The sequence below is a fragment of the Sarcophilus harrisii genome, chromosome 1 (assembly GCF_902635505.1).
Source record: "Sarcophilus harrisii chromosome 1, mSarHar1.11, whole genome shotgun sequence".
Taxonomy (NCBI): Eukaryota; Metazoa; Chordata; class Mammalia; order Dasyuromorphia; family Dasyuridae; genus Sarcophilus; species Sarcophilus harrisii.
In genome coordinates, this window is record NC_045426.1 from 185,127,727 (window position 1) to 185,154,028 (window position 26,302).

The 26,302-nt window shown below is 36.0% G+C and overlaps 1 protein-coding gene across 1 annotated transcript in view; it reads left to right on the forward strand.

The window, feature by feature from the left end:
• The window catches only part of ADGRV1 (adhesion G protein-coupled receptor V1), a 668,591-nt gene extending 644,745 nt beyond the window's left edge, over window positions 1–23,846 (forward strand). The window contains exons 89-90 of the mRNA XM_031938764.1: window positions 969–1,146; window positions 22,800–23,846. Coding sequence (XP_031794624.1) covers window positions 969–1,146; window positions 22,800–22,918 — 297 coding nt within the window. The 3' untranslated portion in view covers window positions 22,919–23,846. The remainder of the gene's footprint in view (window positions 1–968; window positions 1,147–22,799) is intronic.
• Window positions 23,847–26,302: the final 2,456 nt, after the last annotated feature.

Genomic DNA, 26,302 nt, shown 5'->3' on the forward strand with positions numbered 1-26,302 from the left:
TTCATTTAATCCTAACAATAATTCTGGGAGGGAAGTGCTAGTGCTATTATTATCTTCATTTTACATATGAGGAAACTGAGGCAAATAAAGTAATGTAACTTATACAACTGATAAGTGTCTGAGATCAAATTAACTGTAGAATTGAAAGATATTTGGAAACTATCCAGTTCAACCCCATTTCCTCAATGCATTTGCACAAACTGTCCTACTTGCTTGGAATATACTTATCTCCCATTTTAAAACCTCTCAGTACTCTTTCAAGGTTCTGTTCAAACACCACATGAAATCTCTCCTAATTCCCTTCATTTTCTAATGCCCTGCCCTAGCAGACTAATAATTTTATTTTTTTAATATTTCTGTGTGAATACATTTCCTCTGGTGACCTGGACTTTTGTTTGTTTGTTTGTGATATCCTCCAGTGTATAACATATTTGCCTGACAATTTATAGATATTTAGTAAAATCTTGCTGAATGACTAACTGAACTACTAACCAAAGTAAGAATTCCACCCACAACATCCTTGACCAGTGGCCATCCAGCCTCCACTAAAAGGCCCCTGGTCACAAAAAATTCCCGCAGATGACCCTTTCCATCTTTCTGCAATTGTAATTACTACCAACCTCTTTCTTATACTGAATCCCAAACCCACATTCTTATTCTTTCCACCCATCGGCCTTGCCTTAGGAAGGCCAAGCTCAACAGTCAAAAGCTTCTTCCACATGAGGGATGGAGTGAATGAAGCCTCTGAAAAACAGAAGGGATAAGTGAGCACAGAAGTTTCTATCAAAACTTATTTTAAAGTTATACATGGATCAGTACTTTTGCTTAATTGCTGGCTTTCTTCAGTCTGAGCAATTCCTTAAGAAGCATTTTGATTGCCTTACCTCTGGGATGCAGGGAAAGGAATGGCTCGGATAGAGTTAATAAGATAGTTTGCTACTTTATTCATATAATTTCATTTTTTCAAGGTGCCTGCTGACTGGGAGAGGACATCCCTCCAGCAAGTGAGTCAAGCAAGCCCAGATTTTAAGCCAGCTTCTCAGAATGGTGCTTCTTTCCCCACTTCTGGAGGCTATGGTCAGGGGTCTCTGATAGCTGATGAAGAATCACAGGAATTTGATGATCTGATTTTTGCTTTAAAAACAGGTAAGGTTCATGTTATTTGGTCTCTCACTCCTCCTTGTAGTGATCTAGAATGTATGTCTATATCCAGGGAAGTTAATAAAGGATCGACTTTGTTCATTTCTACTACTTCTTTATTTCTACTACAAAATTTAAATCATAGAAATAAATATTAAGAACTTAAAACATGATTTATGGGTTTCTCTGTTTAAAAGGACTTGATAATCCCTGTTTTTATCTACTTGCATTTTTGATTTCCTTCTCAGGTTAATTTTACCTTGTTTCAAAGTCCGATTCTTCTTGTGCAGCAAAATATGGATATGTATACCTATATTGTATTTAATATATACTTTAACATATTTAACATGTATTGGTCTACCTGCCATCTAGGGAGAGGGGTAGGGGAAAGGAGGGAAAAGTTGAAATAGAAGGTTTTGCAAGGGTCAATGCTGAAAAATTACACATGTATATATCTTGTAAATAAAAAGCTATAATAATAATAAAAAAAAAAAGGACTTGATATAAATATTGCTCTACTCTAATCCCCCAATTAGCTGAAATGGATATAAGGCCTTAGCTGCTAAATGGATATAAGGCCTTAGCTCCCTACATACTCCATTTCTCACTCTCACACACACTCTCTCCCTCTCTTGCCTTTCTCTTTCTCCTCTTCCCTCCCTCCCTCTCTCTCTTTCTCCCTTTTTTTCTTCCTCTCCCTCTCCCTCCCTCTTTCTCCTTCTCTCTCTTTTCTGAAAGGATTCCATCTAAAGGGGTTTAAAAAGTCCCCCAACTTGTTATATGATCTTCCTGATCATCAAAGGTGAACCTCCAGTGGTCATATCAGTGGTACTCAATTTTTTGGTATTTTTATGCTTTTAAATTTTGTTGATGATTCTCCCCACAAAAGAAATTCTATTTAGATGTATTCTATCCATTGGTATTTGCCATGTCAGAAATTTAGTTTTTAGTATTATTATAAAATTAGTTTTGACCTCACAGACCTCCCTGAAAGGATCTTGAGATATTTCCAAGGGGCCCCAATTCACATTTTGAAAATTACTGGGCCACATTATATATTGGCTATTGTGTACAGGGCAAAATATTTTGGAGAAAGTAAACTTTTGAATCAGATAAACAATCAATGGATATCACACTGACTCTCTAATAAACTAATACAGTTTGGGAGCAATGAAAGCCTTCAGCAGATGATTCTAGACCTTTATTGGCAGTGCAATACCGAGAGTTTTATGCTGGCCTCCATATTTTTATGATGTTCTTTATGTAATATTTTTCAAACAGCTGGACTATGATTTGGCATATCATATGTCACACAAAACTATCCACTGCCATGACTAAAGATTGTCTGCACTTAAACTCATCTTTTAGAGAAAATAGTAGGTGGACAATATTCTTCCCAGTTTCTAAATTGCTAGTTAATTTAAACTTTTTAGGGCATTTAGTCAAGTATATCACTGCAACTCTGAAGAAACATCCTTTCAAAATCCCTAAACTGACTGAGTATTCAGCCTCCATCTGCTACCTGTATTATCTGCCCCAGTTTTGTTATGTAAATGAAATGTGCTTCTATAGTGAATAACAATACTGCTTTGCATGTAGGTGTGTGTATATTTATGGCAGTAGATTATTATTTTGCTAATCATAAGACAATTCTGAGCCTGCAAGGAACTGACAATTGAATCTTCAAAGGGCAGACAGTGGGGTGATCCCACATCCCCTTAGAAGTGGCTCTGCTCTTATCTGACTGCTAGGTTGCTGCATGGGGGCCTCCCAGTTTTTTCACTACTCTGGGGCCTATACCTTATATGGTAATGTCACTTAATGATTCTTCAGTAATTAAATCCTCCCAGATGAGCTCTAGAGTCTAAATTCTGTTGTAACAAGAGTGGCTTGAGTAAATTTCCCATGGATTTAGTCTCTCCCACAGGCATTTCATTCCAAGCCGCACAAAGGCATAAACCTTCCCTGAAATAATATGACTTCAGTTCCTCAAAATTTAAACCTGGTGATACTCAATTGTGCCCTGACTAATCTTATTTACTGTATGAGTAAAGGAAGAAGGGGTGATTTCTCAAGGAATCAGGTTACTACTGATATCCCCATTTAGAACTGCATTCAACAGCAAGGTTTGAATGCAAATGTTACATGCCCTTAATTGAATAGAATAACTATCCTTGTATTTGGTAATAACTGATGGAGTTACATGATCTTCCATGGTATGAATTAATAAAATAAATTACAGTGTAATAAATTTTAAAAGTAAGACTAGATGTCCTAAAATTTTCTAGATAGATCCTCCTAACTACAGACATTGTCTCAGAATTCCATTGTTGTCTGAGGTTATAATTGTACTTTATGGGATTATTTTATTTCCAAGAATGACTAGAGCCAACACTGAGATTAATACAGAGAAGTTAATGAACTCTGACAATTTATTTGAGAGAATGAGGAATTTCTCATTTCAGACTTAGAGGGCATCATATATATATATATATATATATATATATATATATATATATATATGTATTATGATTGTCTATATTTGTGTCTTATTTTTCTCCTAGATTATAAAGGCTATTGAATCTTAACTAAACTTTAAATCTCCTTCATTGTCTAATATTGCGTTTTGCATACAATAGTTTTTTAATACTGAGAGAGCATTATTTAAGCATTTAGTGTGCACGATATCCTGGGAATATAAAAACAAGCAAGCAAGATAGGCCTGTTCAAGGAGTTCACATTCTAATGAGAGAAGACAATATATGAGGATGGGAGTCGGGTAGAGGCAGGGTCAAGTACCCATGGGAGGATGAACCTGCTGACAAAGACCTAGAGAAAGCCAGAGAATGGATTAAGTAGGGAATGAGATGAATGTGGCTGGGATGCTTCATGAAATGGTTATCTGAATTGAATGTTCAAGTCAGGAGACTGACCCTAAAACTTAACTTATAGGTTTTTGATAGTCCAGAATCCTCTCTAAATCATAACTCATAAGCTCCCAGTAATGATTTTGTGTGAACTAGTCAGCCAGTTGACTTTTAAGACATTCATTTCGAAGGAAAGACATTAAATAAAATAGTACAGTCATGAGAATCTCCCCCATTTTTACAAATATATACACCTTCAGTGGGAAGAATTGAAAGGTACAAAGATAATACAGGGAAGAGATAATATGGCTAGAGAACCTACATGGGAAAGCAACTCAAACTATTGATACTGCAAAGCTGTCAATATTTCTTGCTGAGGTTATTGAATTGCTATGCTTCTCCCTACTAGCTGTCATAATTCTGCTCTCCTGCCAAGCCTTTCTTCCCCTCATCATTCTCCCTCAATTGTTGGTCATTGACACCAAAACCAGGTTTCTGATGCTGAACAACCTTTCTTCAATAGGAAATGTGTCTCCCAAATTCCCCGTCAGACACTCTTGGTTGTCTGTCTCTGTTCCACATGGATTTCAACTGTCCAGTCAACTTCAGAACCATCTAATCTGTCCATTATCCACTATAGGATTCTGTGGCTAGTGAGCCCACAAGGGAGGTCCACAATTCTAACAGCCAACTTTTTTCAGCTAATACCACTATTCCCTAGAATAGGGATTTAAAAAATATGGCCCCAGGGTCAAATCCAATCTACCATCTCTTTTTAGATGGCCTGCCAAGCTGAGAATGGGATTCATAGGACATAATTTTTTGACCTATCCCCTAGAGTGTGATGTGCTTTTTAAGCCTCTTCCCAGCAGGTGAGGACTAAATTTTTAGTAAACTCATAAATCAAGATAGGCCCATCATAAAATGCCAAGCAGTCATCATTGTGAAATTATCTCCAGGGTGGGAAGGTTGGTGGTAAAGAGATAGAAATTTCTAAATTCATAAAAATTAAAATTTTTTATACGGTAACATTTGCTTCCTTGACCCCCACTGCCTGAAAACCAAAATAGGTTACATTTCATTCTTCTGTCAGGATTGTCCAATACTCATAAGGGAAATGTGGGGGGACATTTAGGTACAGCTGCTAGCAATAGTATCTCCTCAGTTGTGGAGATGGTCCCAGCACCTCAGTTCCTTTTAACCACTGATAGTTGGGTTAGTATTTATTTATTTTTAAAAATTTTACTTCAAAGGGTATAATCATAAATATACAAATGCCTTCCCAGCAAGGGAGTTAACTCCCTTCCCTCTTGTAACACTAGTTTCTAGGGAAGAGAAGATTAAGTTTATAACTTAACTCAGTAACCATAGCTCATAGTCCCAAACTCCAGATCCAACTCCTCTCTCCCTCCCCCATCCCTACATCTTATGTTCAAGTCCCCACTGACTACAACATCCCTCTTGGCATCCTGGTTCCAAAGTCACCATGGCCCAAACTTCCACGGTGGGGATCAACACTGGTACTTGAAATGGAGGACAAACAACACAGAACAGTAACAAATGTCCCCCGGGTCTATTTCTTGACAGCAGAATAAAAGAAAAGAGGGTAAAGTGTCTCCTTTCCCAGTTATTGTGGGTAAATTGTGATCTTCTTCTGGCCATAGCAGAAACAGTGCACAGGAAAGAGATAGATTGTCCCAGTCTTTCCAGTATTAAAGATTCAGCCTTTCTAACTATGCAGCCAATCAAAGGAGGCTACACCTATTCATGTGGTAAAGGACACAAAGATCATCACCATGTTAGGTGATCTGGACAACAGTAATCTCTTTCAGCACCCTATACAACCTTAGCTTTAGTCTTTAGCCCAATCCTATATTCAGAACTACCTACCACTCTTGTCTACCATCCATTGAAGTATTATGATTAGCCACCCTCTCCTCTACAGGTAAAGGCTGAGACTTTTTCAGCTGATGACTAACTCATTCCTATTCAGTAAAGGTGCTCATAGAATGTCACAGATACCCAAGCTAAAAATCTATCTCCTCTTTAAAATTCTCTTTCCACCGACAGCCTCGGTTCAACTTTTTTCTGATAAATGGTCAGAGATCTATTAATAATTTTTGGTTTTTAATTTCATTCCCTGGCCAAGACAAATACTCTCAGCATTTACTTCCTCAAATGAAAAAGATGGTAAATGAACTTGTGACATGAAAACCACTTTATAAATCTCTTCCCGTAAGCTTCTGTAGTATGCAATTCTCAAGGGTTAAACTAGGTGGAAAAGACAGAAAAGTCCAGTGTCCTTGCACTATTTCTCCCTAGTAATAATCACAGATTGATCTCTTTCTCTCTCACTCTCTTCTTATCTCTTTCTTTCCCTCTCTCCCTCTCTCTCTCTCTCTTTTTTTTTTCCTCTCTCTCTCTCTCCCCCTATATTATAAATTGTTTTGGCATCATTAAACAAGTCTCAGTCACCTTTGAAATGCCAAGCTTTTAAAAAAACAAAAAAATTTCCTTTCAAATTGAAACTATGGTAATGTTCATTCTAAAATATATCTGTATTTTAATTTAATTTTAACAATAATGATCCCAATAAGACTTTATAACTTCATATCATAGCATGTTTAGCAATACATTGCAGAGGTTTGGAGGGGATTTGTTTTGTTTTTGCTAACTTGTATTATCTTTTTAGTCATTAGAAGTAGAAATGCTGTTTACATATTAAAGCATATTTTAATCTTTTTCAATGAAAAAAAGAAAGAAAGAAAGAATTATTTTAAAAGAATCTACTAGGAAAAATTGACCACTGATTCATGCTAAAATGCTGTTTTGTTTTTGCTACCACAATTATGTTGCTTTGTATAGTTTATTGTAGTTGCATCTTCTTTTATGATTTTTATAATACATCAAAGGATTAGCCTTTTGTTGGAACAGGCTTATTAATCTCTAATTAGTAGCAGTTAATAGCATTAATTGGCTAATAATACCCTCTTTTTGTTTAGATCATTTGTTTTTATTTATAATTGCTTTTGAAATTCTTCTCATGGTAAATCACAAGCCTGATCTTTTAGACTGATAGTCCAAATATAGCCACTGTGCTCATTAATTTCATTCAGAGACTGATTTAAATCAATATTCTAACATGTTTGCCTTGGGTTTAGTTCAAGGGCTGAGAAAAGGATGTTCAGAATGGAAAGGAAAAGTCACATAGGAAGCAAATTATTCATATCAGATTTCTAAGCACATGTGTTGCATAGTAGGTAACTATGTGATGATAATAGGCTACCATTTCTCTATCACTTTAAGGATTGCAAAATACTTTACAAGTGTCATCTTATTTTTATACTCACAGCAAACTCAGGAGATAGATGCTATTATTATTATTCCCATTTTATAGATGAGGAAACTGATCAGGTGTCTACTTGTTTAATAACTAGCTCTATCCCCAGCCCCAGAATTGCACATGACATATTTTTAAGAATAATCTGTACTAACACCTTCTTAAGCTTATATAACCACCAAAACATTAAGTTCAACTTTGTGAGACCCCAGCTTTTGGGATAAGAACTTACTGTTTGACAAAAATTGCTGGGAAAATTGGAAACTAATATGGCAGAAACTAGGCATTGATTCATACTTAACACCGTACACCAAGATAAGGTCAAAATGGGTTCATGACCTAGGCATAAAGAATGGAATTAGTAATAAATTAGAGGAACACAGGATAGTTTACCTCTCAGACCTGTGGAAGGGGAAGGAATTTATGACCAAAGAAGAACTAGAGATCATTGCTGATCACAAAATAGAAAATTTCGACTATACCAAACTGAAAAGTTTTTGTACAAACAAAACTAATGCAGACAAGATTAGAAGGGAAGCAATAAATTGGGAAAATATTTTTACAGTCATAAGTTCTGATAAAGGCCTCATTTCCAAAATATATAGAGAATTAACTCTAATTTATAAAAAATCAAGCCATTCTCCAATTGAAAAATGGTCAAAGGATATGAACAGACAATTCTCAGATGAAGAAATTGAAACTATTTCTAGTCATATGAAAAGATGCTCCAAGTCATTATTAATCAGAGAAATGCAAATTAAGACAACTCTAAGATACTACACACACCTGTCAGATTGGCTAAGATGACAGGAAAAAATAATGATGATTGCTGAGGGGATGCGGAAAACTGGGACATTGATGCATTGTTGATGGAGTTAAGAACTAACCCAACCATTCTGGAGAATAGTTTGGAACTATGCTCAAAAAGTTATCAAACTGTGCATACCCTTTGATCCAGCAGTGTTACTACTGGGCTTATATCCCAAAGAGATCATAAAGAAGGGAAAGGGACCTGTATGTGCATGAATGTTTGTGGCAGCCCTCTTTGTAGTGACTAGAAACTGGAAACTGAGTCGATGCCCATCAGTTGGAGAATGGCTGAATAAATTGTGGTATATGAATATTATGGAATATTATTGTTCTGTAAGAAATGACCAACAGGATGATTTCAGAAAGGCCTGGAGAGACTTACACGAACTGATGCTGAGTGAAATGAGCAGGACCAGGAGATCATTATATACTTCAACAACAATACTATATGATGACCAGTTCTGTTGGACCTGGCCATCCTCAGCAATGAGATCAATCAAATCATTTCCAGTGGAGCAGTAATGAACTGAACCAGCTACGCCCAGAGAAAGAACTCTGGGTGATGACTAAAAACCATTACATTGAACTCCCAATCCCTATATTTATGCCCACCTGCATTTTTGATTTCCTTCACAAGCTAATTGTACAATATTTCAGAGTCTGGTTCTTTTTGTACAGCAAAATAATGGTTTGCTCATGTATACTTATTGTGTATCTAATTTATATTTTAATATATTTAACATCTACTGGTCATCCTTCCATCTGGGGGAGGGGGTGGGGGGGTAAGAGGTGAAAAATTGGAACAAGAGGTTTGGCAATTGTTAATTCTGTAAAGTTACCCATACATATAACCTGTAAATAAAAGGCTATTAAAAAAAAAAGTTCAACTTTGTGTAATATTTATTGATTTTTGATGTATAAATGCTCACCCTGAAAATTTAACAATCAGCTCACTGTTTCTAAGGCAACATTTGAATTCAGATCCTTTTGACTTCATTTAGGAGTCCAGTGACCATCCAGCATTCTTTCTACTATATTACTTAGATGACTCAGCAAGTAATTATTTCCATTCATTTTTTCACCTGTCCCCAAGAATGTCCTTTTAAACAAAAAAAAATGTTGCAAAATTATTATTTATGCCAAAATATATTCCAATTAATGAATAGCAATTGAATAAGCTATTCCTTGTCATTAAAAATATCAGGAAATTGGAGATGAGGAGGGTGGAAAGAAGGAAGATAATTCTGGAACTGTGGTTTCATTGTTGTGAATAATTCCCAGTATGAACACCTCTTCCACTCATGGGAGCTTAGATGAACCAGTGGATAGAATTTGGAGCTAGAGTCAAGAAGTCCTGAAAGTCTGAGGGACTGCCTCAGACATTTAATAGTTGTGTAACTCTGGGAAAGTCAATGAATCTCTCTCTGCTCAGTTTCCTCATCTCTAAGATGAAAATGATTACAGCACCTAGCTTTTAAAGTGGTTATGTAAATAAAATGAGATAATATTCATAAAGTACTTTGCAAACCTTAAAGTGACATATAAATGCTAGTTAATGTTGTTATCATCATCATTGATTAGCAATTTATAATTTGGGGCTACTGAGATTTTAACTGATTTGCCCAGTATGTGTCAGTGAAAACCATCTAGGTGATATAGTGGATAGAATGCTGGATGGACCCTGGACTCCTGAATGAAGTCAGGAAGATGTGAATCTTGTTTTAGACATGGTGAGCTGATTGTTAAATTTTCAGGGTCAACATTTTTACCTCAGAAATCAGTAAATAGTTTAAATCAAAGTTCATCTTATTGTTTTTATGATTATTCAAGCTTAAGAAGATATTAATGCAGATTATTTTTTAAAATGTATCATGTGCAATTCTAAACATGGGCTAGATCTAGTTATAAGAAGGACACAAACTTCGGTCTTCCTGACCATAAATACAGCCCTCTGTCCACCATGGTACACTGACTCTTTAGGAAGGCAAGTGGAATATTGAATTGCTTTTGCCATTTTATATATAATTCATACATTGTACAGAGAGAGAGAGAGAGGGAGAGAGATAAAAAAGCAAAAAGATCATGTCTTTCATATCTTGTCAGTCATATCTTTCATATGTCTTATACATCACTATCATATCCATGATTTCTACAATAGAGAGATAGCCTCTCTAACATTACCATTTATAGCCCTTCTTTGTCCTAGTAGATGGCTTCATTAGTTGATATAGCCAAAATAATCCTTTATTTGCCTAGTAATAAAATTAGATTTAGTTAAATTGACCTTTAGATGATGGACACATAAGTTTATTACCAGTCAGGGCCGTCAAACCTTCTTACCTTTAAAGCCCTAACTCAATTCACAATTGTAGACTATTAATAATGAAGTGTGCTTCCCATCTTCCTGACAGAGGAGCGAAGGTTAAGATGTAAAATATGACATACATTTTTATATGTGACCACTCTCAGGATGTTTTGTTTGTGCATATATGTTACAAAGGTTTAGTTTTTCTTTTCTTTTTCATTTGGGGGTGAGGATTGGTGGAAGAAAGAGGCAAGGCATAATATTCCCACACAGTTAAACAAGAACAGAGGGAAGGACAGAATGAATCATAGACTGTCGGGCACTTGACAAACAGGACAGCTTTAACAAATAGAACTTGAATAATTTAATATATTCTTAAAATAAAAATAAGCCTTATATAACAGAAATTTGGAGTTTCATGTGCAAAATCTTCCTGTTCTAAAATGTATATAGAAATGTCCATTTTACTTTGTGTTTGTTAATTTCAGAATTTTTTAAAGTTTAAAAAAAAGTAGGACTTCTCTAGATTATTATCAATCAAATATATATATTCGCATGCATGTGTGTGTGTGTATGGTGCGTACTGGGAAACTTCTTGAGAAGATAACAGACTGAACAAAGATTGACAGCCTAGCTTTCATGCACCTACTCCAGGAAAATAACTAAAAATTATACCAGACTGAATAATGTTTGAGAAATCCAATGGATGACTACCACTGATAAGTCTGAGTATGGCATCACTCAGAGTGGGACACACCAGGCCTACGGCCTCTGTGGTTCTAAACATTCTATCTTGAGATGTAATAGAGGATCCTAAAAATATAATAAATGAGAAATGTTGGAGATGTGGGAAAACTGGTTCACTGATACATTGTTGGTGGAGTTGTGAACTGATCCAACCATTATGGAGAGTAATATATAATTATGCCCAAAGAGCTATCAAACTGTGCATATATACTCTTTGATCCAGCAATGTCTCTGCTGGGTCTGTATCCCAAAGAGATCATAAAGGAGAGAAAGGGACCCACGTGTGCAAAAATATTTGTGGCAGCTCTTTTTGTAGTGGCTAGAAATTGGAAAGTGAGCTTATCATTTGGAGAATGGTCAAATAAGTTATGCTATATGAATGTAATGGAATATTTTTGTTCTATAATAAGAAATGATGAAGAGGCTGCTTCCAGAGAAGCCTAGAGAGACTTACATGAATTGATGCTAAATGAAGTGAGTAGAACCAAGAAAACATTGTATACAGTAACAAGGCAATATGATGATCAAATGTAATGGACTTACCTTTTTTCAACAATGAGGTGATTCAAGGTAATTCCAATACACTAGGGATTGAAAAGAGCCATCTATATCCAGTGAGAGAACTATGGAGATTGAATGTGGATAAAATCATAATATTTTCACCTTTTTTGGTTATTGTTTTTGCTTATTGTTTGTTTGCTTTTGCTTTCTCACTTTTTCTCCCTTTTCATCTGATATTTCTTGCACAGCGTGACAAATATGGAAATATATTTAAAAGAACTACATGTTTAACCTATATTAGATTACTTGCTCTCTAGGGGAGGAAGTTAAGGGGAAGGGAGGGAGAAAAATTTGGAACACAATGTTTTGCAAAGGTGAATGTTGAAAACTATCTTTGCAGATATTTGGAAAAATGAGAAGCTATTATTAAAAAAAAAGAAATTAAATTTAAAAAAACTGTTCAGATCTATTAGAATTAGAAGACAAAGGGAAAATAAAAACAATTTACTGATCACTTCCTGGGAAAAAACCTTAAAAGGAAAAGTACAAGGATGCCACAGATAAGATTCAGAGCTTCCGTGTCACATATAAACTATTATAATCAAGTCAACAAGTATTTATTAAATACTGACCATATCCAGTCACTATCCTAAGCATCAGGGAAACACATCCAAGCAAAAAGACAGTCCTGCCTTCAGGGAGTTTTTAAAATAAGAGAAGATAGCACATAAAGGGAAAACTAAAAAGCTGCAGATAAGATGAGGGGGAAAGGCATAGTGTATATTTAGGTGGGTCCATAGTCCCATTAACCCAGAAAATGGGAGTGGGGTTGCTTTTCTGGGACTTCTCCCCAAAATTAAAATTCTGGAATTAACACATCCATAGGAGAAGGGGTATATATGGAGTCAGGAAGGAGCTGAGATGTGGTGATATAATCCAGAGAACAGAAAGAGTTCAAGTTCAAGAGGTTAAGTACCAAAAAACCATATGGATCACACAAGAGCCCATATTTTCTACTATAAACAAAATTAGATCTTGAAATATGATATTCCCAAAGACAAAAGATAAAGATTTATATCTGAGAATAACTTACCCTGAAAAACTGAGTACAGTCCTACATGGAGGAGAAAAAATGGTTTTTTAATTAGAAAATAGAACTTGCAAACTTTTCCGATGAAAAACCAGCCCTGAACTTTGAAATGCAGACACTAAACTTGAGGGAAACCTATGAAATCAGATTGCCAGATCTGCCCTCTTGATTTTGAAATCAACTTCTCCAGTCCTAATGATGACCTATAAAATTTCCAGGCCTAGACAGGAATATTCCTAAACTGTCCCAACAGTTCATAATCTATGGGTAAGGGAAAGCCTATTCTTTATTTCCTTCATTTTATAGACTGAAACTTGCTCTACTTAACTTGAAGATCCCTATGATTTGGTCCCCTCTCGTTTTCCTTTTGTTCTGGTCAGTTCCATTGAACTAGATTCTCTAAGTCAAGTCTTTCACCTGATTCAGTTCTTGATGAAAAAATGTTACCTCTTTCCCCAGTACCACAGGGAATTTGACCTTTTGGCCCAGGCCATCATCATCCTTTGCTGGATTCAGCCTTCCCATGTTCTCCCTCCATGCTCGCTTCAATCCTACTAATTTAATTGCTAGTTCTGAAACTAAACTTCTAAATGTATATCAGCCCTTACCTCCCCACTATTAGTTACTCTAAACTTAATAGACATGCCTGTCTATACATACATATATAGACAGGGTGTCAAGAGGTTGGACATTCTTCAGTTCTCTTCAGCTAGGAACTTATTTCTATATTTCAGGACTGTAACAGGTCCCACTTGGGACATTCCCCCTTGCCCACAGAGAGTGAATTCCAAAGAATATGTTTGTTTGTTTTTGCCAAATAATTTATGGGCTTATGAGAGAGAGACATACACAGACAGACAGATAATGTAGTAAATTTTATTATGTTGCTAGTATTAAGCATTGAGGACACAAATAGAAGCAACTGAGACAATCCCTGCCTTCAAGCAGCTTATATTCTAATAGGTAAGACAGCTTATAAAAAAGGTATGGAAAGGGTCAAAGGGGATGGGAATTATGCATTTGTTAGCCTCAAATCCATAATTCCCATCCCCTTTGACCCATTCCATACCTTGAACTGAGCAAGATAAGGCCAAAGCTGACCTATAAAGAGTCCAGGGCATAATCCATTTTCCCAATGGGGAGAGAAAATAAAAATAATGATCTCAGGGAAGATGATTCTGTTGGCCATGCCCCCAAAGTTCAATATATTCCCCTTCCCTTCCACGACACTGCTCAATAATTGGGCAGACCATTCCAACACAGAAATATGTCAAATAACATTTTCAATGGCTACATGAATGCCCTGAGTTCTTAAAATGTAAAGATTTTTATTTACTTCAATTTTTCCCCAAGAAGAGAAAAAGGAAAGCTCTACTTCACCCATCGAAATACCACATCCCACAACTAAAGCAACCACCATCCCAACTTATTTACTTTTTGACATCTTAGGAAGCTAAGAGCTTTTGAAAGGAGGAAACTGCTGTCTCTAGCCCTCATCTCCTGGAGCCTAAATCCCAGAGAGTAGGAGGTAGAAGTTGGAAGAGTTTACAACTGTATATTTGATTATTGTACAGAATATGTTGTCACTACAATGCTTCCAGTGGCTTGGCAACAGAAATAAAACATGCATTATTGCTGTATAATAAAATCAAATCTGGACCCTCAAAGTGAAATGAGTATGAAATATCGTAAGGGTAAGCACTCTTGGTAATGACTTGCTTGCTCACCACTAGATGTCACTGAAAGGGTTTTGGTCTGTTTACTATGGAAATAAGCAATTTACCCTCACAGACTCTAAAATAAATGCTTTAAAAAACAGGGCGGGTGAATAGGAAACGTTTCAATTTTCTGTGAGTTGCTATAATAAAACAAATATATTTTCTTCTCTAAATTGGTATAATTAAGACTATGAAATTTTTAAAAAATTATCACTTAGCTTGTGGTATATGATGCAGTATCATCTAGATGACCCCCACAAAAAGATATATTTTGCCCACACACTAGAGAGGCTTTGTTAGATGCCCCTAAAATGAATTAGGACTGGAGCACATCCACAGAACTTCATTTATTATGTAGCCCCTGTGAGGAAACATCTACCCCAAGGTAGGGGACATCTGCAAAGGGCAGGTCAGAGGCTAAGACCCTGAACCAGCCTGGCTTCTTTAGGACACAGAGGTTCCCAGGATCTGTGCTGATCTTTCCCAAGAGTTTCTAACCTGGGTCAGAAATCCCTAGAGTGATTTTCCTCAGTCTCAAGGTAGGCAGAAGGGATAAGAGGTCCCAGAGGATTACCAGTTTCCCTATAGATTTCCCAGTCTTGTAGTACTACTGCAGTTATTAGCCTACCGGAGGTAACCATAAGAAAAATAAACCTGCACTCAGCTGCAGAATGTCTGCTAATGAGGAAGCATGACTGGTAGATAGAGTATTATTAAACCTAAGAGTCTCGAAAGCCTGAATTCAAATCTGGTTCTGATACTGCTATTTTTCTGAAGCTCAGATATCTTATCTGTAAAATAGGAATAATTACTCTTGAAGTCATGAGATTCAAATGAGATAATGTACCTAAGCTTAGGCATTATATTCTACAGATTTTAAAACATTGTATGAATGTTGTTCCTGTTATGGGGAAACAGATAAAAAGTAGCTGCATTGAGACGAATCACATAGTCTGCAATCCTGCTGTATGTATAAAGTGTGGTTATTAAATAGTGGACTCATTTCACAAGTCACAAATAAAAGCAGGGCACAGTTCAGGGATAGGACTTGTGATTTCATCAATGTAAAAAACTCCTGGTGCAAAAAGACTGTGAGAAAAGACCATGAAGCTTGGCAATTTCTCAAATTTCTTCTTCGTCATAGAGAGCTATCTAAGGGCATTTATGAGATTAAAAGATTTGCCTTGGATCACACAGCTGGTATGATTCAGAAATTAGACCTGAATTCAGGTTTTCCCGATTCTGAGATCAGTTCTCTAGCCAGTATATAATGCTGCCTCTCAGTATCATTATTATGTGGTTGGTTGGTTTGTTTTCAAAAGAAGAGAGAGGAGGAAGATGGAAGGAGAAAGGGGGGAGGGACGGAGGGAGGAGAGAAAGAAGCTAGCAAGTTAGCAGCAAAAGCAAACAATATGAATTTTACCTCCAACTATTATTATTATTATTACTATTACTATAGCTAACATATACTGCTTCCTATGTGCCAGGCACTATACTAGACACTTTAATAATAAACATAATAGCCAACATATGTAGTGCTTACAATGAACTGGACATCATACTAAGCACTTTACAATTATCTCATTTGATCTTCATAACAATCTTGGAAAGTAGGTGCTGTTATTATCCCCATGTTCCAGATGAGGAAACTGAGGCAAAGAGATGAAGTGACTTGATTTTACAGATAAAGAAACAGATTCCCAGAAGTTAAGTCACTGACTCAAGGTCATATAGCTATGAAAAGTTCTAGGGACTTGAATGTAATTGTATTTCTTTCAAATTGAAATCCTCTACTACTCTATTCCCTAACACACATAAAATAATTAGAGAATTATTAAATGCCAAATTAATTTGTAACTCAATGACCCTAACGCAAGGATTGCTGGAAGGAAAGAGGAAGGGAGCTTGGCTTTCAAGCTCTCAAAAGGGAGTCAACACACTTGAATGAGAGTCAGGATTAAAAAGAGATTCTCAACCTAGAACACTGGGGGCAAGATAAAATTTAATGGAGATAAATACAAAATTTTGCACTTAGGTTCAAAAAATAAACTTCAGAACCATGAGATGGAAGGGAGTAATAGTCATCAGAAAAAAATCTAGATTTTTATTGGACTATAAATTTAGTTAAAAGTATAATATTATAACAAAGAAATGTATCTCAGGATACATTTAAGTAATTAAGAGGTGATAGTCCTGTGCATTCTTCCCTGCTCAGACCCAATCAGAATTTCATTGTACCACATTTATCCAGGGTCTCCCTATCTTTCCCTGGCTGGAAAGCTGATGTCACTTACAGGCTGAATCACATTGTTGACTGACAGAGAATCTTTGTCTTATTCTATTTCCAATTTGAATTGATTTGATCCTTCACTAGAAGTTTGTACCCCTTTTCCCCATGGGCATAGCATATTGGGATGAGACTTAGTGCAAACCCTGATTGTCTTAACCCACTGCAGCTCAGAATTTCTAAACTCAACTGATCCACTACCATCTGCTTCCTCAGTAATAAGGATTACAGGTATATTCCACAGTGTACCACTGGATACCACATTTTAGGAAGGATATTAAATAAGCTCAGAAGAGAACCACCAACATAGTGAATACTGGTGACTGAGATTTTGTGCTATAGGATCAACTGAAGAAGCTAAGAAAGCTTAGCCAGAAAACAGAAGATATCTGGAAGAAGGGATAGCTGTTTTACATTAAACTGTGGGCTTCTTGAGGGCAGGAACTGTCTTTTGCCTTATATTCCCAACACTTAGCACAGTTCCTGGTACATAGTAGATATTTAAGAAATATTCACTGACTGATTTTCAAGTATTTGGAAAACACCCCTAAAAAGAGGGATTAGACTTCTCTTCTGTGTGGCCCTGAAAGACATAGAAACAGTCAATGGAAGTCAAAACAGGGGCAAATTTAGGCTTAGAATGAAACACTTCACAACAATTATAGATAGCTTAAAATGGAATAGCTTGACTTGGGAAGTAGTGGGTTTCTCCTCATTAGAGATCTTCAAATCAAGACAAGATGACTTCTTGCTGTTAGCAAGGGCATAAAATAATCATTATTAAAAGCAAAGGATGGCCACTGAAGTCCAGTCTAACTGAAATTCTGAGTATAATGAGTAAGTACAAAAGAACAGAGAGAATTGGAATAGAATATCTTCAAAATAGTGAAATCACAAAGGCAATAATTCATGTAGGGAGTTATGTGGTGGGTGGGTGGGTGGGTGGGTGGGGTTTGGGTGTGAGTGTGGGACTCTGTGTGTGTGTGTGTGTGTGTGTGTGTGTGTGTGTGTTGTGTGTTGAAGAAGAGTGATGGTCAGTTGGAAGATCTGTTTGTCTAGAAGAATGGAGAATGTTTGAATAGAAAAGATTATGGTGGATTTTAAAAGCCAAACAAAGGATGTGGACACAAACTACTAGGTAATGAGAGTAGAATAGGTTCATAAGTGGAGGAGTGATGTGGAAGATGTACTGTTTTAGGAAAATTAAAAGGGTAGTCATTCAAAATAGGTGGAGGAGCCAGGGAGACTGGTTTGGACACTGACTAATAATCCAGGATGCTAATGGTGAGAGACAAAGCCAGGGTGGAGTCTATGAGAATATAAAGGAAAGGGCAAGTGGAAGAAACCTTTTAAAGAAGAGTATCAGTACTTTGTGACAGGCTGGACAAAAAGTATGAGATCTGAAGATGAGCTATAGAAGCAAGTCTCAAACTTCAGTAACAGAGAGATTGATAGTTCCATTGACAGAAAATAAATAAATCATGAATGAATTTCAGGTGAGGATGTGGGAGAAATAGGCAAATAGACAAGATCATTTTTTAAAATAACTTTTATGTGCCAAGTACTGTGTTAAGTGCTAGGGATATAAATAAAAGCAAACAAGACAGTTTCCATGGAGCTTGCTTTCTAATGGAAGGAGAGAACATATAAAGGAGAAATGGAAAGGCATAGGGAAAATAGTAGGGGGAAAGAAGAGAAAAACAGGGCCATTTGCTCCTGAGGAGTTTAGTCTAGAGGGTGAGTCAAGCCAGAGCACAGTCAGGATGGTTAAGAACTTTCATGAAATGTTGATCTTAGAGAGACAGACCCAAGACAGTGGAGTAAAGGCAGGGATTTGCCCAGCTATTACCCCAGACTCCTCCAAATTCCTTTAAATAATATCTCCAAACAAATTTTAGAGCATCAGAAAGACACTGTACAAAAATATGGAGTGGAACGTTTTCTAGCTGAAGACAACTTTCAAGGTCAGCAGGAAAAGTCCAGTCGCAGTGGCGGGAGTCTAGTGAGCAGCCCTAGTCCAGCCCTAGCCCCACCAGGCCCCAAAATCAACAAAGCAGGAACAGGCCTTGGAGCCTCTGAATTAGTGGCAGTACTGGTAGTTTCTAGATCTCTCAGCCCAAAAACACCAAAGATTTGAAAAGTCAGAAGGAAAGAGCCTTGAGAAACTAGCAAACCAGGAGTGAACCACAGAGTGGTGGGCCAGAAGGCCTCACAATCACAGGAGGTCTCTTTACTAGCACTAAGGAAGGACTCTCTTGATTTAGCACTCTGGAACTTACAGCCATGATGGAGTGGGGACACTCCTCACAGTTCCAGGGCAGAGAAGAATGCCTGTGGAAAGTTCCCTTGAAGGATTTCTGAAAAAAGCTGCACAAACCCTCTGAAGCTTGGGACAATGCAAGCACTTCTCTGGAAACAGCCCCACTTTAACAGAGTTAAAAGTCAAATAATAGGCTGGTGTAATGAGCAAACAATAGAAAAAAAGATTCTGACTATAAAAAAATTACTATGGTGACAATGAAGATCAAACACACACTCAGTAGAAAATAACAAAATCAAAGCTCTTACATCCAAAGTCTCCAAAAAATATGAATTGGGCTCAAGTCACGGAAGAGCTCAAAAAAAGATTTTTAAAATTAAGTAAGAGAGATAGGGGAAAAATTGAGACGAGAATTGAGAATGGTATAAAAAGAAATACAAAAGGCTATGAAGAAGAATACCTTTCAAAAGCAAAATTGACCAAATGGGAAAGGAAGTTCAAAAGGTCACTGAGGAAAGTAATTCCTTGAAAATTAGAATTGAGCAAATGGAAGCTATGACTTTATGAGAAATCAAGAAACAATAAAACAAAGCCAAAAAATGAAAAAAAAATATAGAAAATAATGTGAAATATCTCATTGGAAAAACAACTGATCTGAAAAATAAATCCAGGAGAAATAATTTTAAAATTATTGGTATATCTGAAAACCATGAACAAAAAAAAGAGCCTACACATCATCTTTCAAGAAATTATAAAGGAAAACTGTCTTGATATTCTAGAACCAAAGGGCAAACTCGAGGTTGAAAGAATTCATCAATCACTTCCTGAAAGAAATCCCAAACTGAAAACTCTAAGGAATATTATAGCCAAATTCCAGAACTCCTAGGTCAAAGAGAAAATATTGCAAGCATCCAGAAAGAAACAACTCAAGTATAGTGGAGCCAGTCAGGATAATACAAGATTTGTTAGCTTCTACATTGCAGGACTGGAGGGCTTGGAATGTAATATTCCAGAGAGCAATGGAGCTAGGATTACAACCAAGAATCACCTATCTAGCAAAACTGAATATAATCCTTCAAAGAAAAAGGTGAAATAGAGGACTTTTAAGCATTTGTGATGAAAAGACCAAAGCTGAATATATATATATATATATATATATATATATATATAGTTCAACAACAATACTATATGATGATCAATTATGATGGATGTGGCCCTCTTCAACAGTGAGATGAACCAAATCAGTTCCATTTGTTCAGTAATGAATAAAACCAGCTACACCCAGCAAAAGAACTCTGGGAAATGAATGTGAACCACTATATAGCATTTCTAATCCCTCTGTTTTTATCTGCCTGCATTTTTTATTTCCTCCACAGGTTAATTGTACATTATTTCAAGTCCAATTCTTCTTGTGCTGCAAAATAACTGTATGGATATGTATACATATGTTGTATTTAACATATACTTTAACATATTTAACATGTATTGGTCTATCTGCCATTTGGAGAGGGGGTGGGGGGAAGGAGGGGAAAAATTGGAACAAAAGGTTTTACAATTGTCAATGCTGAAAAATTATCCATGCATATATCTTGTAAATAAAAAGCTATAATAAAAAAGTAGTATATATAGATAGAGGACATATATGTGAGTTGAAAATGAAGAGATAATATCTTTAAAAAATAAAATTAAGGGGTGAGAAAAGAATGTCCTGGGAGAATGAGGAAGAGAGCGGAATGGCATAATTATCTGCTATAAAAGAGACAAAAAAAAACTTTTATAGTGGAAGGGAAGATGGGGAAGGTAAGGGAAGTGAGTGAACCTTACCATCACCAGAATTTGCTCAAAAAGGAAATAACATACACAGTCAATATGGGTAGAGAAATCTATCTTACCCTGCAGGAAAGTAGCAGGATATAGGAAGGGGGGAAGGTTATAGAAAAGGAGGACATATTGGGGAAGTGGGTGGTTAGTAGCAAAACACTTTTGAGAAGGGTCAGAGTGAAAGGAGAGAGAGAATAGAATAAATGGGAAATAGAGTTAAGCAAAAGTAATTGGGAAAAGAGTTTTGAAGCAAATTTCTTTGATTAAGGTCTTATCTCCCAAATATATGGGGAACTGAGTCAAATATATATATATTTTTAAAAGGAGCCATAAGAAACTGGAAACTGAATGGATGCCTATCAGTTGGAGAATCGCTGAATAAATTATGGTATATGAATATTATGGAATATCATTGTTCTATAATAAATGATCAGCAGGATAATTTCAGAGAGGTCTGGAGAGACATGAACTGATGCTAAGTGAAATGAACAGAACCAGGAGACAACAGAGTGACAAGATGATGTGATGATCAACTATGATAGCTTACTGGGTTCATCTATTCCAAAAATGTAAGCCTGGTCTTGAGACTATTAATGTGATAATTAAAAAAAACACATGATTATATAAACTCATAAAAGTCTTCAATAATATTTAGCGCCAATTTTTGTTTTTAAAAATGCACTAAAATATAAGAAATTAAATATCTTTTGTTAATATAATAAAAATATGTATGTAAAATTCAAAAAAAATAAAGGAGCCATTTCCCAATTGATAAATGATCAAAAGATATGACCTATACCCCAAAGGACTATAAAATCATGCAAATCTTTTGACCAAATAATACCACTACTAGGTATGAGTCCTAGAAAAGATTTTTGTAAAGAGGGGAAAAGACCTATATATACAAAAATATTTATAGTAGCTCTATTCTCAGGGAACAGAATTGGAAATTGAGGGGATACTCACCAATTGAAGAATGACTGAATAAATTGTGAATGTGATTATGATGAAATATTATTGTTCTATGGCAACAATGAACAGGATGATCTAAGAAAAACCTGAAATCATGAATTCAGGCAAAGGGAAATGTACTGTGTAAAAAGTAATAGCAATATTGTGGGATAATCAGCTGTGAATGACTTTGCTATTTTCAGCAATACAATGATCCACAACTACTCTGAAGGACTTATGATGCAAAATGCTATCCATACCCAGAAAAAAAATATAGATTGAATCATACTTTTTTTTAATCTTTCTTTTTTTTTCTTGAGGGTTTTTGTTTGAGAAGGTGGGAGAAGATCTATGTTTTCTTTTACAACATGACTTTTATGGAAATATTTTGCATAACTTCACATGTTCTTTCTTATTGGGATCAGGGGTGGGAAGGAATGGAAAGAATCTAGAGCTCAAAGTTTTAAAAACAATATAAAAATTATTTTACATGTAACTAGGGAAAATAAAAATATTAAATAAAATAATAGTAGACAATAAAAAATATTGAGGTTTGCTAGGGACTCACCAATCAGGATAGTATATTATTTCAAGTGTAATTTTGTGGTATTTACAAGTGATTCTGAGATAATATATAAGGGAAATTGCCCTTTATCCTAGAGGACGCTGGGCAAACTAGCAAAGCAGACTTCACAGTAAAATGTAACAGAGGAGATGAGGAAGGAAACCTTTCTTGCATTTGAAACCTCTCTTCAATTGCAAGACCAAAATGCAAAATCTTGCAAATCCCTAAATAGATATAGCATTTTAACATATATTATTGGAAGTATATATATTTGTGTCATCTTTCTTGAATAGAGCTCATATTTTTAAAACTCACTGAAGGTAAGCCATATTAGAATATATTTTCATCATGAATCTTTTGCTTTGTATTTATCTTTATTGTTCTTTATCTATTGCAGGTGCGGGACTCAGTGCCAGTGACAATGAATCTGGCCAAGGCAGTCAGGAAGGAGGCACAATGACGGATTCCCAGATTGTAGAATTGAGAAGAATTCCCATTGCTGACACTCACCTTTAGCTCCTTTTGTCACATTAGAATTTTTTGATATTTTTATATTTGTTGTATGATCTTTTGGTCTAAATTTCTCCCCATATGTACAACCGGGCAATGGAGAACTGGAAGTTGTCCCTAGATGGTGAGCTCAGAAAGATTTACTTCTGATAAATAGTAGATTTTGGCAGAATCTCCAAATTCACCTGTTCTGGTGAAAGATTTACAAGAGTTAATAGAATGCACTTATTCCATAAAGTATAGATTAAGTTTTTTAATTGACCTGCATGTCTAACAGTGTTTAATAAAAATAATAATTATTATTAATAAAAGTAATAGAACACATTTTATATGACACAGGCTCATTTCTTGGTGGGTAAATGCTATGCTTGATGAAAATGCTCTTTTCATAGGTTATCTTTCTATTATATTAACTCACTCTGTCAACCAAATGAGCCTTTGTGAAAAAAAAAGAAAGAAATGCCAAGAATTATATTCATTTTATAAAAGGTAAAATGAGACAGAGATTAACTCATTTACAGTAGGAGTCTAAGCCTACCTACTAATTTCTAAAGTAAGATTTCTCTCTATTCAACATGTGGTTTCTTCTCTGGTGTCTGAGGTAAATGTCTAGACAATAAATACTAATATCTCTCAAGACCACAAGACCACAAGCTTTGGCAAGCTGGAAAGGCTTCAAATACTGACCAAGTGAACTAACTAACTGTTAAAGGGACTGTGTCTCATCTGAGCACTTGCCTACCTAAAGCTGTAGTGACTTATCTCCAGAAAACTGGCCACTGTATATTTTTCCCCCCAACTTAGGAAGACCATGTAATAAAGCATAGAAGTCAGGGGGATGAAATCCCTAAACTGATAAAACTACAACTACTTGGATGTAATGCTCTTCTCTAAAATGTAATGTTCTCTTGGAGCAGGTTTCTTGGAGGGCTTCTGGGAGCAGTCTTCCTTTCAGTTCAGTAAAATCACTCCAAATGCAGCCAGTAGTTAAAGTCCAAATCCTTTATTTTTTCCTTCAAAGTCTTGTCTCCTTTCCTGGGGCCCAGTTAACTTTAATAGATGCTTATCTCTCTCCTTGGTTCTGAGAGCCTAAGCTACCTTTTCTGGCTTGTGAATCTCCTCTACTGAAGCCTCCTGGCTGAGGCTCCCAGAGCTTCTAGTGGGCTTCTGTTCTTTGACCCTGAGAGCTGCTCCTTCTATATGATCTCTTAAAGGTGTGAATCTTGTGGAATTATAGTAACTACTAAGTACAAGTAAATTAGAGAATCATTATCTCATCAATTCCATTGGCTTGGCACCTTGTAAGAATCCTAACACTTGGATATATTGAAATGTAATTGTCTTAGTCTTTGCCACCTAATAATAAAAGCTTCCTAGAGCTAAATTCTTTTTGATCTTAGTTATTCAGTTGTTTTAGTCTTTCTGAGTCTGGCCAGGGCTCCTTTTAGGGTTTTCTGGTGTGAGTTCTGATTGACTCAGATTTAATGTACATAGCAAACATTTCTGCTTTGGCTAGAAACCTTGAGAGTCTTCCCCTCCCTGATTTAAAGATGTAGGTGGGAATGAGAAGAGCCTTCCCCCTAGATTAGAATGCAAAAACTTCCATCCTTGAAGAATATTCAAAATAGTAGATCCCTGTTCTGCTGAGGCACTAATATAAGATGGTAGAGATTGACTATTTTAAATAGCAATCTGAAAAGCAGTTAACAAAAGGGTAAAATCCAAAAGGAAATGCCAGATATCATACCTAGAATTTCTCTAGAAAGTAACAATTGAAAAAGGCAAAGGAAAAGCCTTGGCTCCCCCACAAACTCTTACAGAGTACCTATAAAGTATACCAAATCAAATTCTGATCCAGAAAGTCAAGAGAAAGTCATAATGAGTCTTCTTCCCCAACATAGGGTAGTTTGGGGAAATAGGTCTACAGACACTAGGGTGGGACTGCCCAGGAGTGTGCAGCATTAGCAACAGTACCTCAGAAGGTAGAAATGGCAATAGTCTTTAAAGGTCATGGTAGTAGTGGAAGGGAAGAAAGGATAAAAAGAGTGAATACTTGGGCAGAGATTGTAGAGGACCACTATATTAGCACTAGGTCAGTCATTTAGCAGTTTTGTTGCCCATTATCCAGTTCTGGGTCACAGTTCCAGGCTGAAGAAAAGCACCTTACTTTAACAACCAAGCAGTCCACAAAGGGAATGAAAACTCAGCTCTTACCTTTAATACCACATATAACTTTGCAGTGGAATAAAGCAGAGAAGGAGACTAAAGCTAAGGGGAAACCCAATGGTTCAGTTACTCTGAATCTGCAGAACCTCCAGTGGATTAGTGGATTTATTGTGACTAAGTCCAGTAGCAGTCTACAGAACTCTACTACACACAAGTCAACAGACCCTAACTCGGTGAGGAATTTGCAGAGCACAGACCAGGGAAGCATCAGAGACTTCTTCCTGGATCACACAATGTTAAATCTCCAGAATGAGTTGTGAGAACAGTATAAGTATAAAAGACAGAAGCTCAGAATAGTTCAACACCACAGAGATAAGCAGAACACAATACTACATAAAGTCTAAAGATAAGAAGTAGGATAAAAAATGAGCGCAAAAAAACCCCCTAAAAACAAACAAACAAACCTAACAATATGATGACAGGGAATCTCAAAACACAAATCCAGAAGACATTGATCTGAAAACATCTATGAGCAAAGCCTCCCTCCAAGAAAAATACAGTTTGGACATAAGCCTAATAAAAATTCCTAGGAGAGATAAAGAAAGAGTTAAAAAAGAACAAAAAATAAGAATGATAGAGGGAAAATTTAGGAAAAGAAATAAGAGCTCTGAAAAAAATAATGAAAGGAAATTAATAACTTGGTAAAAAAGGCACAAAAATAATACTGAAGAAAATAACTCCTTAAAAATTAAAATCAGCCAAGTAGAAGCTAATGACTTCATAAGACACCAAGAAACAATAAAACAAAGAATGAAAAAAAAAATTAGAAGAAATGTGAGGAAAACCAACTGATCTGCAGAAGAGATAATTTAAGAATCATTGGATTACCTGAAAGCCATGAATAAAGAAAAAAGGCTAGATATTATATTTCAAGAAATTATAAAGAAAAACTGCCTAGTTATATTAGAACCAGAGAGCTAAGTAAGAATTTTTAAAAATCTACTCTTCACCTCCTGAGAAAAATTACAAAATGAAAACTCCCATTATTATAGTCAAATTCCAGAGTTCCCAGGTTTTGAAATACTCAAAGCAGCCAGAAAGAAATGGTTCAGATACTGTGAAACCACAACCAGGATCACACAAGATATAGCAGTTATCACTATAAAGAACAAGAGGGTTTAGAGTATGATATTCCAGAAGGAAAATGAGTTAAGAAAACAGCCA